Here is a 14,146-nt window from a genome sequence, read left to right on the forward strand (position 1 = left end):
TGGTTCCTCTCCATTTCTCCTATATGTGATGTATTTTTTAGTAAAACTTATCATGAAAAACTATTGAATTTGTTAATAAAAATTGATTTGTATGAAAAATAAAAAATATGTTCTTTAAAGTTTGATTTATATATTCTGTAAATTTATAACACTACTGTTTAAATATCTTATCCGAAATAATTTATACAATTTTATGTTTAAATATATAATGTACTAGTTAGTCATCCATTTTATCAAGAGAAATTTTCTACGATAAATCTTTTAAGTTTTTGTCACAAAAATAGCACTTAGTGAAGAAAATGACCAAAATAAGTTTTATTTAAGGGAAAAATATATTTTTACCCTATGGTTAACTAATCTAGACTTAAGGTTTAGAGTTAACATGTGCGTTTTTGAGGATAAGATTTCAAACTAAAAAAGAAAAAATTCAAAATAAAAGGGGTTATTTTGGTCATTTTTTTCTTAAGAGCTATTTTGTTGACAAAAACTTAAAAATAACTATTTGAGATAATTGCCCATTTATCAATATCAATTATTTATGCAATATTTGATACAATTTTTTTTATTTGAAGTAATCAAATTAAAATCTTCAAAAATTAAGAATAATGAACATATATATATATATTTTTTTTTGCATATTTTACTAGCAATTCTCTACATTCAACACTTTATACATTTCTCTTCGTTTTAATATTTTTTTTTAAAAACATTATATCACAACTTTTTTACATATTTTGTTATTTTTCTAAATTCTAAATTCATATTTTAGCAAATAAATTTTTGTTATTAGTTTTAAAATTCTGAAATATATGGTGAAAAAGAATTCAAACAAAAATACTAGAAAGTTCTTGATATAGACTCACACGCTTACATTTACATTTACATGTACATTTATGTATCTCCTTATTTTTATATGTCAGTTTATATTAAAAAAAAACTCAAAATTTTACATTTCATCTTGATAAGAAGACAAGGCTTAAAAGTCAAAATCAAGACCTTGTATCGTTATTTTTAACTTAATTTTCTTTGAGAAATTATCTCTGAAAACTGAGCTTCGATATAATGATTATCTGATCAGACCAATTGTAAAAATAAAATTTTAATAGTATTTCTGGTGATAAAATTTGTCAACTATTTTTAAATCAGAAAAACTATTTAGTTAATATTTTATTGTTTTAATCAATCACAAATCGTTAACGTGTATCACCATTTATTTATAATTCTATGATGGAAGGTGGCATACATTAATGATTTGTTATTTAAAAGGTTAAAACCTTAAAAACTTGTCTAAAGATTTTCTTCCGATTTAAAATAGCTCAGGCTTTTATCAATAAATATCCTTTTCAGTAAAGATTTATGCCATATATACAAAAAATAGAAGATTAATGATAACTAGATTTTGACCCGTGCAATCGCACGGGTGTTTGTTTTCACTTTTCTATACATAAATTATTGTTTTAGAACATAAGTGGTATATATTTTTAATGTTAATTATATACTTAAATATTTATATAACTATTTCAAATACAATAATTTTATAATTTACATGTTATAATTAATTAATTATTTAAACCTTATGTATTTGCCACTTCTTATTATATATTTATCTTATTGTATTTGCATTTAGTTATTAAGGAAATTAATATATTCATGAGAAAATATATTTATAAAATATTTTGTATTTAATTTATGTTAAATTCTGACCCGTATTTCAAAACTGGAGTTCTTTTTACCAATATTTTTATGCTTATTCATTTTAGATAATTTATTATTGTATATATAAAAGTGTAAGATATATTAATTTTTAGAGATGTATTATATAGTTTGTTAATTTTAAACCGTTCTATCATCATATTATATTTTAAATAAATAGTTTATATTTATGAAAATAAAATTTATAAATTTATCAATTGAATATAATTTTATCATATTTATTTTAGTATAATAATTATATTTTAACATGATCATGACTATAAAAGTAGATAAAATATGATATAATTTATTTATTTTAATTTCTAAACGGTAACTTAAAATACATTTAGTCATTGTTTAAATATTACACAGATTTATTAGAATTTTTAAAATATAATATATAAATATATATTATATTTAAAATGAAAATATATTATGATTAAAGTAGTTACAAAGATTTTATATTATTAACTTTAAAGAAATACATGTTAATTTTTATACATTTATTATATAGTTTGATAATGTTAACCCATCTTACCAACATATTAGATTTTATTTTTGAACATAAATATTTTATAATTACGAAAATAAAATATATAAATATATAAATTTAATACAATTTTATTATATTTAGCTCAATATAATAATTTTAATATAATATGATTGATTATGATTATATAATAACTAAAATATTATAGATTTTTTTTATTTTTCATTTTATATAACTGAATATATTAATGTATAATAATATTTTAAACTAATTTCGAAATTAGTGAAAATATTTAAATATAATTTTAAAAATGAAGATCTTGTAAAAATCCTTTTAAACAGATTTGTTAGAATTTTAAAATAAATATATTTATATTTAAAATGAAAAGATATCAAAAGATACTATGATTAAAATATTTTAAAAATTATATTTATTATTAGTCTAAATTAAAATATAGTATGAATTTCTATGAATAGGTCCATTAGGTCCATTTTTTAAAAAAATCACACATAAATCAAGGTTGTGACTTCTGTTTTAATATAAAAGATAAGAAAAAAAAGATCAAATATGTGGATAGGAATACCTTGGCATTTGTTTTTACCTTACCAATGCATACAGACGATCATACAGCTTGATTATTCTTGGGTATGTTTTTTAATACAATGCATCTTTCACATTTACATATATACGCACGACTACTAAATGCTTTTAGAAGAAACATTGAAACTAGTTAAGAAAGGATTCCAAATCTTCCACAAGATCAGGATATATATAGTTAGAATATATTAAATTACATAATTAATTAAGTTGGTTCATCATTGTTAGTAAATGGCTTAAATATTTTTTTTTTTTGACATCGAACCGCTATTCTATTACTCAAGCTTGAGGTGGTCTGGGTAACCAGACCGGAATTAAACAACTAATGAGAATTAACTCCCTACGAAAAGTCCTAGCAGTCTTAGCTAAAAAATCAGAAAACTGGTTGCGCACTCGTGGCACATGGGTGATTTTGAAGTCCAGGAAACAAATCTACAGCGTCTCTCTCTTCTCCAATTCTATCGCGAAGCTTGGCCACTCCTGGGTTCCTTTATCATTGCAACCAGCTCCTTGCAGTCTGTTCCAAAGCTTTGACATGGGAGTGTTGAAGCATATTCTCCATCACCCATCGCAGTGCTTCTACCTTCGAATGCAAAGTTTATTCACATCAAGTGAAGTTCCTTGTTCTCATAAGTATTATGTTCTCCCGACTATCCATCCAGACTCATCCACATCCACTAAAGTGATCAGAAGTTGTCTAAGATCAATCTAATAGGCAAATATTACCCAAGCTTAAGACTTGGTTTTCCTCACTATTGATGGCCTGTACTACTGGCGGTATCAGCTCATTTGCATTAAACCAGGGTTGACATTCACTTTCTGCGTATTGAACTAGTTCCAAAGAGTCTCTGTCTACTCCCCTGAAAAGTTTATCATTGTGAGCCTTCCAAATATACCATATTATCCAGGGATAAGGATCTCTGTCTTGCTCTGGTTCTAGGATAGTATTCTTCCTCCAGAATAGATAGTCCATGTTTGTGTAGACGCTTGACACTGGAAATGTACCTGGGCTTGTATGAGTTACCGATAATGACCATACTTGCAGAGTTGGAGGGCATTCGAATATTGCATGAGTTACATATTCCTCTATTTCCCCACACCTTGGACAATAATTATCGCACATCATATTCCGCCTTACTAGATTCCTCGTTTTTGTCACCTGACCCGTTATCAATTGCCATATAAGATGGCACATCTTCTTTGGCGCTTTCAACTTCCAAGCAAAGGCTTGAAGTTTAGTGATGCTTGGTTCCAATATTTCCTTTTCCTCTTCTGGCTTCAACAGATTTTGAGCAACCCATTATCTGGATTTAACTGTGTATTGGTCATTTCTCTTGTAGTTCCAACAGAAAGTATCACAGCGATGAGTAGAGCTTATGGCCATACTGCGAATGAGTGGTATGTCATCAGGATGGACATAATCCTGTAGTAGTCGTACGTCCCATTCCTTCGATTCCTGATTAATGAGGTCACTAACTCTCATATTCGGGTGCATCACAGACGCTACATGTGTAGCTGGTCTAGCAGGCGTCATTGGAATCCATGAATCCTTCCACACCTTGACTTTATAACAAGAATGAATCTTCTGTCTGATCCCCAGAAGTAAAAGCTTCCTTGCGGCGAAGATGCTTGTCCACACATATGATGGACTACTTGCAGAAATTGCTTTTAATGGCGAGGTCATCCTATAATATCTGCCCCTCAAGACTTGGGCAACCAGTGAATCGGGGTACTGAACCAATCTCCATAATTACTTTGCCAGTACTGCTAGATTGAACTCATGAATTAAACGGAAACCAATCCCGCCCTCTTCTTTTGGTAGACAAACCTTTTTCCATTTCGCCCAGTGTATTCCTCTTTTTGGTGGATTCGAACTCCACCAAAATTGTGCAATGGTACTTGCGAAGTTTTCACATATCTCCAATGGAAGCATAAACGTCGACATAACGTATGTCGGAAGAGCGAGTAAAATGGATTTGATCATTACCTCCTTCACCCCTTTTGAGAGCCATCTACCAGTCCATACATTCACTCTATGCATCAGGCTATCCTTTAGAAATGTAAAGAGTTTGCATTTGGAGGCACTAATATCCTTTGGGATTTCCAAGTACTTTTCCATCCCACCATCATTATGTATTCCAAGTGCATCTTTATTCTCTTGCCTAGTAGCTGCATTAATCCTCTTACCAAAGAGTAAGGAAGATTTGTCAAAGTTAATATATTGGCCAGATGCTTTATCATATGTCCTGACTACTTTCATTACTTCTTCACATTCACAGAGCTCTGCCTTACAGAAGAAAAGACTATCATCAACAAAGAGAAGGTGAGATACCGTAGGGCATGCGCGTGTGACGCGCATTCCCGTTATCTTCCTTTGGTTCTCTGCATGATTGAGAAGGCTAACAAGCGCTTCCGTGCACAGAATAAAAAAGAAAGAAGACAAAGGATCTCTTTGACGCATGCCTCTACCTGGAACAATACTTGGCTGCCCATTCATAAGAATTTTATATTTTACCGACGTAATGCACCTCATAATCCAGGTGATCCATGTTTCAGGGAACTCCATCTTTCGCATCACATCTTTAATAAATGACCATTCCATCCTATCATATGCTTTACTCATATTTGTCTTGATGACCATCCTTTTATTACGTCCACTCAGTTTAGTTCGCATGGCATGAAACATTTTTTAAACAATCATGATATTATCCGAAATCTGTTTTTTAGCAACAAAGACTGACTGGATTTCTGATATCAATTTTAGCAAGACTTTCTTTAGTCTGTGGCATAAGACTTTAGAGATTTCAAAAATGACATTTTGTGTAATTTACATATGAATATAATATGAGTTTCATTATGTACTTCTCTTTGAAAGTTAAAATCAAGACCTTGTGTCGTTAAAGACTTTTTTTATATCACTTCTCTTTTAGTAAGTATCTCTGAAAACCGACTTGTCATATAATAATAAAATTATCTGATCAAAACAATTGTACAAATGAGTTCTCAATAAAGGCTTATGTCTTATATAAGAAAAAAAACAGAAGATCAATGATAATAAGAAAACAATAGAGATAATCATTGCTGATAAAAAAATGTGTTTCTTAATGTTTGTTGCAGGGTACTACAGTTCAAACTAACACTACACGCAAATTTTTTTTCCTCAACCGGCTGGAGAGGCGCGTTTTGGAGAATGGAAAATCATTCAAATTTTTTCACTAAGTCCTTCTTGTTAGATACAGATCGACAAAGCATGTTCACAAAATTTCCTTTGTAAATAATACTTATGTTACACGATCTCCTTTTAAATCAGAAGATCGAGATAAAACATGCTTCTTGATCCGTAAGTCAAATCGAGAAGATCGTGCGTGGACGGGAAGTTATTTGAACTCAAGTTATTTATAGAGTTTATTTATGAATATAACTCTTTATTTCTCAGATGTTATTGCTCAAGTATTAGATGTTGCTGAGATTCAAAGGGTTCAATTTGCTGGAAAAGAAAGGAAGAAATTGGAATTCACCCTCAAAGTCGACATCAAATCATTGTTTAGCATGTTTCTGTTAACGATCGAATAATTACATGATATTATTTTCATATTTTTATCTAATTATGTGGTTATCAATTAATGATCATGGGAAAACTGCCAATTCATACGTCAAGGGGTTACGGTTCAGATCAGTACATACACTCACACCATGTGCTAAAACATACTTCAACTCAAATTATATTTAAATTTCATACGTTAACTAACACTTTTCGGTAAATTTATTCATTGACCGTGTTTCCGTTAGTCAAATATTGACGGAATCTTACGAGGACTTACCGGATGATTACGTGAAAATTAAGCCCAAAATACCGTCATTTTATTGAAAAAAAATTGTTTTAAATCGGTTTAAAGTGGGATTCAAACCCGGGTTACCCACAATATCACATCCCCCACCCGACCATCCGGTATATATTTTTAACGTTAATTATTATTATTTTTATTTCTCTATACATTAATTATTATTTTAGAACATAAGTTGTATATATTTTTAACGTTAATCATATCCTTAAATGTTTATATAACTATTACAAATACAATAATTTTATAATTTAAATGTTATAATTAATCAATTGTTTAAAACCGTATATATTTGTCAGTTCTTATTATATATTTATCTTTTTGTATTTGCATTTAGTTATTAAGAAAATTAATATATTCATGAGAAAACATATTTGAAAATTATTTTGTATTTAATTTATACTAAATTCTGACCCATTTTTCAAAGCTGGATTTCTTTTTACTAATATTTTTTATGCTTATTCATTTTAGATAATATATTATTGTATATACAAAAGTCTAACATATGTTAATTTTTTGACGTGTATTATATAGTTTGCTAATTTTAAGCCGTTCTATCATCATATTATATTTAAAAAATAGTTTATATTTATGAAAATAAAATTTATAAATTTATCAGTTGAATATAATTTTATCATATTTATTTAAGTATAATAATTGTATTTTAACATGATCATGACTATAAAGTAGGTAAAATATGATATAATTTATTTATTTTTCATTTTATAAACGATAACTTAATATACATTAAGTAATTGTTAAAATAGTTTTACCCAGATTTTTTAGAATTTTTAATATATAATATATATTGTATTTAAAATGAAAATATATGATTAAAGTAGTTACAAAGATTTTATATTATTAGCTTTAAAGAAATACATGTTAACTTTTATACATGTATTATATAGTTTGCTAATGTTAACCCATCTTACCAACATATTAGATTTTATTTTTGAACGTAAGTATTTTATTTTTACGAAAATAAAATTCATAAATTTATAAATTTAATACAATTTTATTATATTTAGCTCAACATAATAATTTCTTTTAATATGATTGATTATGTTCTATAATAGATAAAATATTATAGAAATTTTTTATTTTTCATTTTATAAACGATAACTGAATATATTAATGTATAATAATATTTCAAACAAATTTCAAAATTAGTGAAAATATTTATATATAATTTCAAAAATGAAGATCTTGTAAAAATCTTTAAAACAGATTTATTAGAATTTTAAAATAAATATATCTATACTATTAAAATGAAAAGATATCAAAAGATATTATGATTAAAGTATTTTAAAGATTATATGTATTATTAGTCTTAATAAAATACATTTAGTAAGATTTCTAAGTGATGGTCCAAATTAAAAAATCATACATTAAAGAAGTCATGACTTCTATTTTAATATATAAGATATACACATATTTATCATTCATCTGTTCTGGGTTCTCCCAAACAAATTCGTTTTCATTTGGTTTAGAGGGGGCTTGAAACACGGGTTCCCTAAAATAACCCATCCCCCACAGGACCTCTCGCCATGTTCATCGGTTTAATACATTACATATACATATATTCGACTTGGTAGAATTTGTCAAATGTTTTGTCAAAAAAAAAATTTGCTCAAACGTTAAATTTTAGGAAATTGTAAGTTTCAATTTGTTTATATATTTTAATCCAGATAATTTATATTTGAATTTAGGTTCTCGATGTTGCTCGGCTTGATTACATCTTGATCGGACAAATCCCCATTTGCTGTAAACACGACCAAAGGACATCAAGATTTTGGTTTAATTAGTTGCACAATACTTATTGATTAACTCTATGATTAATTAGGTGATAAAGTAGATTTGTATGCTGCTCACATGGATGTGCTGAAATAATTCTTTTAACTGGGTTCGAATCCCCCTCTAAACCATAAGAAAAGAAACTTTTTCGAGGAACCCGGAAAGGATGAATATGTATATGTGATGTATTAAAACAGTGAAGCATACATGGCAGAGTGGTCGAGTGGGGGATGCGTTAATTCACGGAACCCAGGTTTTAAACCTCTTGTAAACCAAATGAAATCAATTTTTTTTTGGGAATCTGGAACCGATGAATGTTAAATATGTATATGTGATGTATTAAGATGATGAAGCATACATGGTAGAGTGGTCGAGTGGGGGATGCATTAATTCAGGGAACCCGGGTTCGAAAACCAAATCAATTTTTTTTTGGGGGAACCCGGAACCGATGAATTTTAAATATGTATATGTGATGTATTAATACGATGAATCATACATGGCAGAGTGGTCGAGTGGGGAATAGGTTATTGTGAGTACCCGGGTTTGAATCCCACTATAAACCAATTTAAAACATTTTTTTTCAATAAAACAACGTCGTTGAGATTAATTTCCACGTAATCATCCGTTAAGTCCACGTAAAACTCCGTCAATATTTGACTAACGGAGACACGGTCAATGAATGAATTCACCACAAAGTGTTAGTTGACGTATGGAATTTGAATATAATTTGAGTTGAAATATGTTTTAACACATGGTGTGAGTGTATGTATGTAGGAACAATATTTGTTTAAGGAAAGTCTTCTAACTGATAAGATACTAATCACCAGAACACTTCCTGAAAGTTGTCTGGACCCTAAATATATATCCTAAACTCAAACAACTAATTAAATAGAAACAAACATTTCATTAAACTTAAAATATGTTTAATATACACAAAACTAAACACATATATGTCAAAATATAATTTTTCAAAAAAAAGGTTAAACTTCCAAAATCTAACCTTAAGAATACATACAATACTACAACATATGTTGTCAAACCCTAAACCAAAAAATATCATGACTCACTACTTCCACTCATCTATGTTGAAAACAATTCAATTTTATTATATTTTAATTTATATCACTTACAACTGTTTATAATTACATAATTTTAATTTTTACCCTATCAAAATATATTTTACAAAGTTTATAAATTATTTTTAAGATCTACTATATGAGAAAACTTCCAGAAAACTTACAGAACCTCGAAAGATTTACAAAATCTCAGAAGACTTTATGGGGTTATATTCGTAAAAATGAATTATGGTTTTTTGTTTGGTCGACTCTTAAGGAGTTGGTTGTAATTTCACTAGTATTTTGGGTTATTTTGTATTTGATTCAAGTTTGGGATACTTTTGTGGTTAAAATTAAGTTTTGAGTCATATTTGGCAAATTTCTTTCGTCAATCTTTACAAAATGATTTTGAACTAGAAGTCAATAAACTTTCCATTATCTCAACAAATTTTTTCTCTCTCTGAAACTTTATTCCATTAAACAATAACAGACATAATCAAACACAATCGTATTCAAAAGGCAATAAATTCCACTGGAAGCTTCCCTAAACAAAAATATTAATTAACTAAGGTTTTTTTCTTTCAAAAATGATTCAAAAAAAAATCAAACATAAAACTAATCCATAATTCTTTTTTTAGAATTTTCATTTGGCGTATTCACCTTAAAAGATTGGATTATTCACAAAATGCCATTACCTTTTTTTTTCTTTTCGAAAATGAGTGTTTTACTTTATCATCTTCATCTTCATCAAATATTTACAATATTACCATTACCATCACTACACTAACCCACCATGAACAACCAATTTGAAGCTCTTAATGCACCAAAATTTTGATTTTTATTTTTCATATCTCATTACTTATGCACACAAACTACACCTCTTTCACTTTCTCTTTATATTCATCAAAAAATCCAAAATTTTGATTCTAAACTTTGTAAGGTTCAAACTCATGATTCTTGGTCATTAACAATTGAGTCTGTTTCGTGGTGAAGTTATGTGTGATGGAACAAGCTAATCAAGTTATCTCACTGGTTGAAAGTATGAAATTGATTTTTTTTTCAGATCTGTTTGTCAGAAGACATCCGTGTAAGTCTTCTGGTCATAAAAGACTTATACGGAAGTCTTCTGATCAATGCACATGTTAGGTTTGCAATTGATTTTATGTATTTTTTAGAGATGACTTCTGTGGAAGTCTTCCAACTTTTCTTTGTGAACAACAAATTTCGAAAATACCAAAGAAGACTTCCTGATAAGTCATCTAAGATAAACAAAGTTTTGCAATTGACCGGATTTTGTCAGAAGTTTTTGACTTTCTCTAAATGACTTATACAGAAATTTTCCGCGGAAGACTTTTCTGTAAATCTTCCAAACTCTCGGTAGAAGTCTTCTCATTGTCGATTCGTCTCTTCCTCCATCATCTTCAGCTTCCTCCTTTGGCGCCTCAACTCTCCGTTGCACCACCATCCCCTCTTCTACGGTCTCCTACACCATATTTTTCGTTGGAAAATGTTAATTTAGATGACTTCATGGAAAGTGTGGTGTCGTAGAGGAATAAAACAAGAAAAAATCTGGTGTAGTAGAGGAATAAAATATTTTCATGGGAATGTTAGTTTAGATGACTTCGAATCTGAAATGTACTGTTAAAAACAAAATAAAGTGTACTGTTAAAGTCATTGAACGAGCAAACAAAAATGATATTAGTAACACATTATTCAAAAGAAATCATAGTGTTACTAGTTGATCACCCACACAGACGCGCGTGGTGAGTTTTAGTTACTAATGATCGCTTCGTGTTAACTTTGTTTTTCCCAAACAACTATATCGTGTCATAAGTCCAAAAAACGTTACCTGTTGTGAACATATATTATAATGATGATGCATATCGGGCCAAGATATTGATAAATTGGTTTCATAAAAACCTAATTAATTAAACATTAGAGCTGAAACAATACATAAGAAAAATGCACCTATGGTCAACTCGTTTACCAGATGTAGAAATGACAAACATTGAAAGTGCTGACTTAGACCATCTCCAACCCACTTCTATTTTCATCTCTATATTTTCGTTTAAAATATAAAATTTCTACTATAGATGTGGATTTGCTCTAATGCATGCATCTATAACATAGTTCCTCTATTTATAGAAAAAAATATAGAAATGCGCTATGTTGAGTAGTATAGGTTATATTAATTGTTAATGAACATTATATTCCACATCTGATATGAATTATCACATTAAGTGATTTAAATGTTAAGTTGACATTTTTGGAATATGCAATGATTTATACAAAGAAAAGAAAAGCTAGACATTGTGCATATAAATTAACTTTTTACATTATTCAAATAGAAAAAATAGAGAAAGTTTATAGTAAAATATTTATAACAATATAGTAGTAGTTAATATTCATTAAACAATCTACATAATTGCTTTTACATAAACAAACAAAAAGATATCTAAATATTTTGTTATTTAAAAGCTATAACTGTATAGAAGGTTAAATAGAATTTTTTTATAAATTATATGTTGAATACAATTTCATAAAAAATGTATAATAATCATTTATATTTTACTATTTTAAAATTATAATAAAATAAAAGAAAATATTAATATAAACTCGTGCATAACCCCGAATTAAAAATCTAATATTATATTAAATTTCAGTACATTGTTTTTTTTTCCTTGTAAAAAAACACATTGTTATTATCTATTATATTAAAACAGAAGTCACAACTTCTCTTCATGTGTGATTTTTTTAAAATGGACCTTCCCTATAAAATTATATTTCATTTAATTCTAATTAACATTATGACATCTTAAATAATTGACATATATAACAACTCACCTATAAAATTGTTTTATTTTTTAATTATAAAAATATGTTGAGAAAAAAATCTACAAAATCTTATTAGATATTTTAAATATTATTATAAAATGAATCATTGACTAATTTCGTGATTAGTAGTCTAATATTATTATAAATTAGTATTAGTTAAGATTTTATTATAAAAAAAATTGTATACTATTTTCTTAAAATTTCTAATTATAGTCTATATTATCTATTAAAATAGAAATAATGAATTCTTTCATGTATTGTTTTATAATTTGGACCATCCTTTAATTTTTTTATTAAATATATTTTATTAAGACTAATAATATATAGAATCTTTGAACAACGTTAATCATAATATCTTTTGATATCTTTTCATTTTAAATATAAATATATATTTTAAAAGTTCTAACAAGTCTGTTTAAAAGATTTTAACAAGATCTTACTTTTCAATAATTATATGTAAATATTTTCATTAATTTCGAAATTAGTTATGAAATAATATTATACATTTATATATTTTATAATATTAAAAATATAAATTCTACCAATCATAATCAATCATTTAAGAGAAATTATTAATTATTATATTGTTCTAAATATGATTAAATTATATAAAATTGTCAAATTTATATATTTTATTTTTTGTAAGTATTTATATTCGAAATGTAATATGTAGGTAACACGTGTTAATATTAGAAAACTATATAATATACGTATATACATTAACATGTATTTCATCAAAGTTAATATTACAAATCATTTATGCATGATATCTTTTTATTTTAAATATAAATATAAATAAATATATACATATATATATATATATGTATAATTTTTTTAACAAATATTTTGAAAATATTATAGCATTATCTTAATTTTCAAAAATTTTATGTAAATATTTCAACTAATTTTGTATTTAGCAATGAACTATTATTATGCATTAATATATATATATATATAGTAATCATTTATTAAAAAAAATTACCTTTTTATCATTTTATAATAATAATAGTTCATATTAAATGAGATTATTATACTGAACTAAATATGATAACATTATATTAAATTGATAAAATTGTAAAAACAGTTTTTATAAATATAAAATATTTATGCTAAAAATATAATACAATGATATAACGAATTTACATTCAAAAACTATATAATACATTTATAAAAATCGACATATCTTAGACTTTTGTATATATAATAATATATTATCTGAAATAAATAAATGTAAAAATATTGCTAATAGAAAACTTAGTTTTCAAGGTCGGTGGGTCAAAACTGAATATAATTTTAATACAAAATAATATTTAATATATTTTTAATGCATATATTAATTTGTTAAATAAATATATATACCATAAATGATGTAAAAAAATATTTATGTATATAAAATGAAAATAAACATCCGCGTGATTGTGCTGGTCGAAATCTAGTTAAGATATTATAAATAAAAACGTGGAAATCTTCTAGTTCAGTTTATAATATTTATTTAAACTTGAGGGTCAGCTTCTTCATGTGAACCCACGTGCCGGTTCCACGCATCAGGTCTCGACCGTATTTCGAGTCTAAAATGGAAAACTACTTATAACGTTTGGATCCAGTGCTTTTCCTCTCTGTCACCACATGTCCTACGTGGCACAAACTTCTTACTTGTAACTTTGAATGAAAACTACCATGAAGCGATCCCGTGCTTCCCTGCCTTTTATTATGTTCCCCTACATCTCCCACGTGGCGAATTGTAATTGTAGGAAGGTTTACGTAGCCAGAAATTTAGCGATCGTACTTATATGTGCCTCCCGCTCAGTGCAAAGATCGTACTCAAGATCTCTTCTTCTTTC

The 14,146-nt window shown here is 27.2% G+C and overlaps 1 protein-coding gene across 1 annotated transcript; it reads right to left on the reverse strand.

The window, feature by feature from the left end:
* Positions 1–4,079: 4,079 nt before the first annotated feature.
* LOC108871905 lies at positions 4,080–5,138 on the reverse strand. The gene is made up of 2 exons (XM_018658935.2): positions 4,608–5,138; positions 4,080–4,511 (listed from the first exon to the last, which is right to left on the reverse strand). Exons 1-2 carry the CDS (start codon positions 5,136–5,138, stop codon positions 4,080–4,082), a joined length of 963 nt encoding a protein of 320 aa, XP_018514451.2.
* Positions 5,139–14,146: the final 9,008 nt, after the last annotated feature.

This window comes from Brassica rapa, chromosome A05 (genome assembly GCF_000309985.2).
Source record: "Brassica rapa cultivar Chiifu-401-42 chromosome A05, CAAS_Brap_v3.01, whole genome shotgun sequence".
Classification (NCBI taxonomy): domain Eukaryota; kingdom Viridiplantae; phylum Streptophyta; class Magnoliopsida; order Brassicales; family Brassicaceae; genus Brassica; species Brassica rapa.

Excerpts from the sequence above, each read along its gene's own strand:
- LOC108871905 (XM_018658935.2), bottom strand. The coding sequence starts at position 5,138 with ATGCGCGTCACACGCGCATGCCCTACGGTATCTCACCTTCTCTTTGTT. Across the intron at positions 4,512-4,607 it reads ACTGGGCGAAATGGAAAAAG|TACCCCGATTCACTGGTTGC; the intron begins GTTTGTCTACCA and ends AGATTGGTTCAG.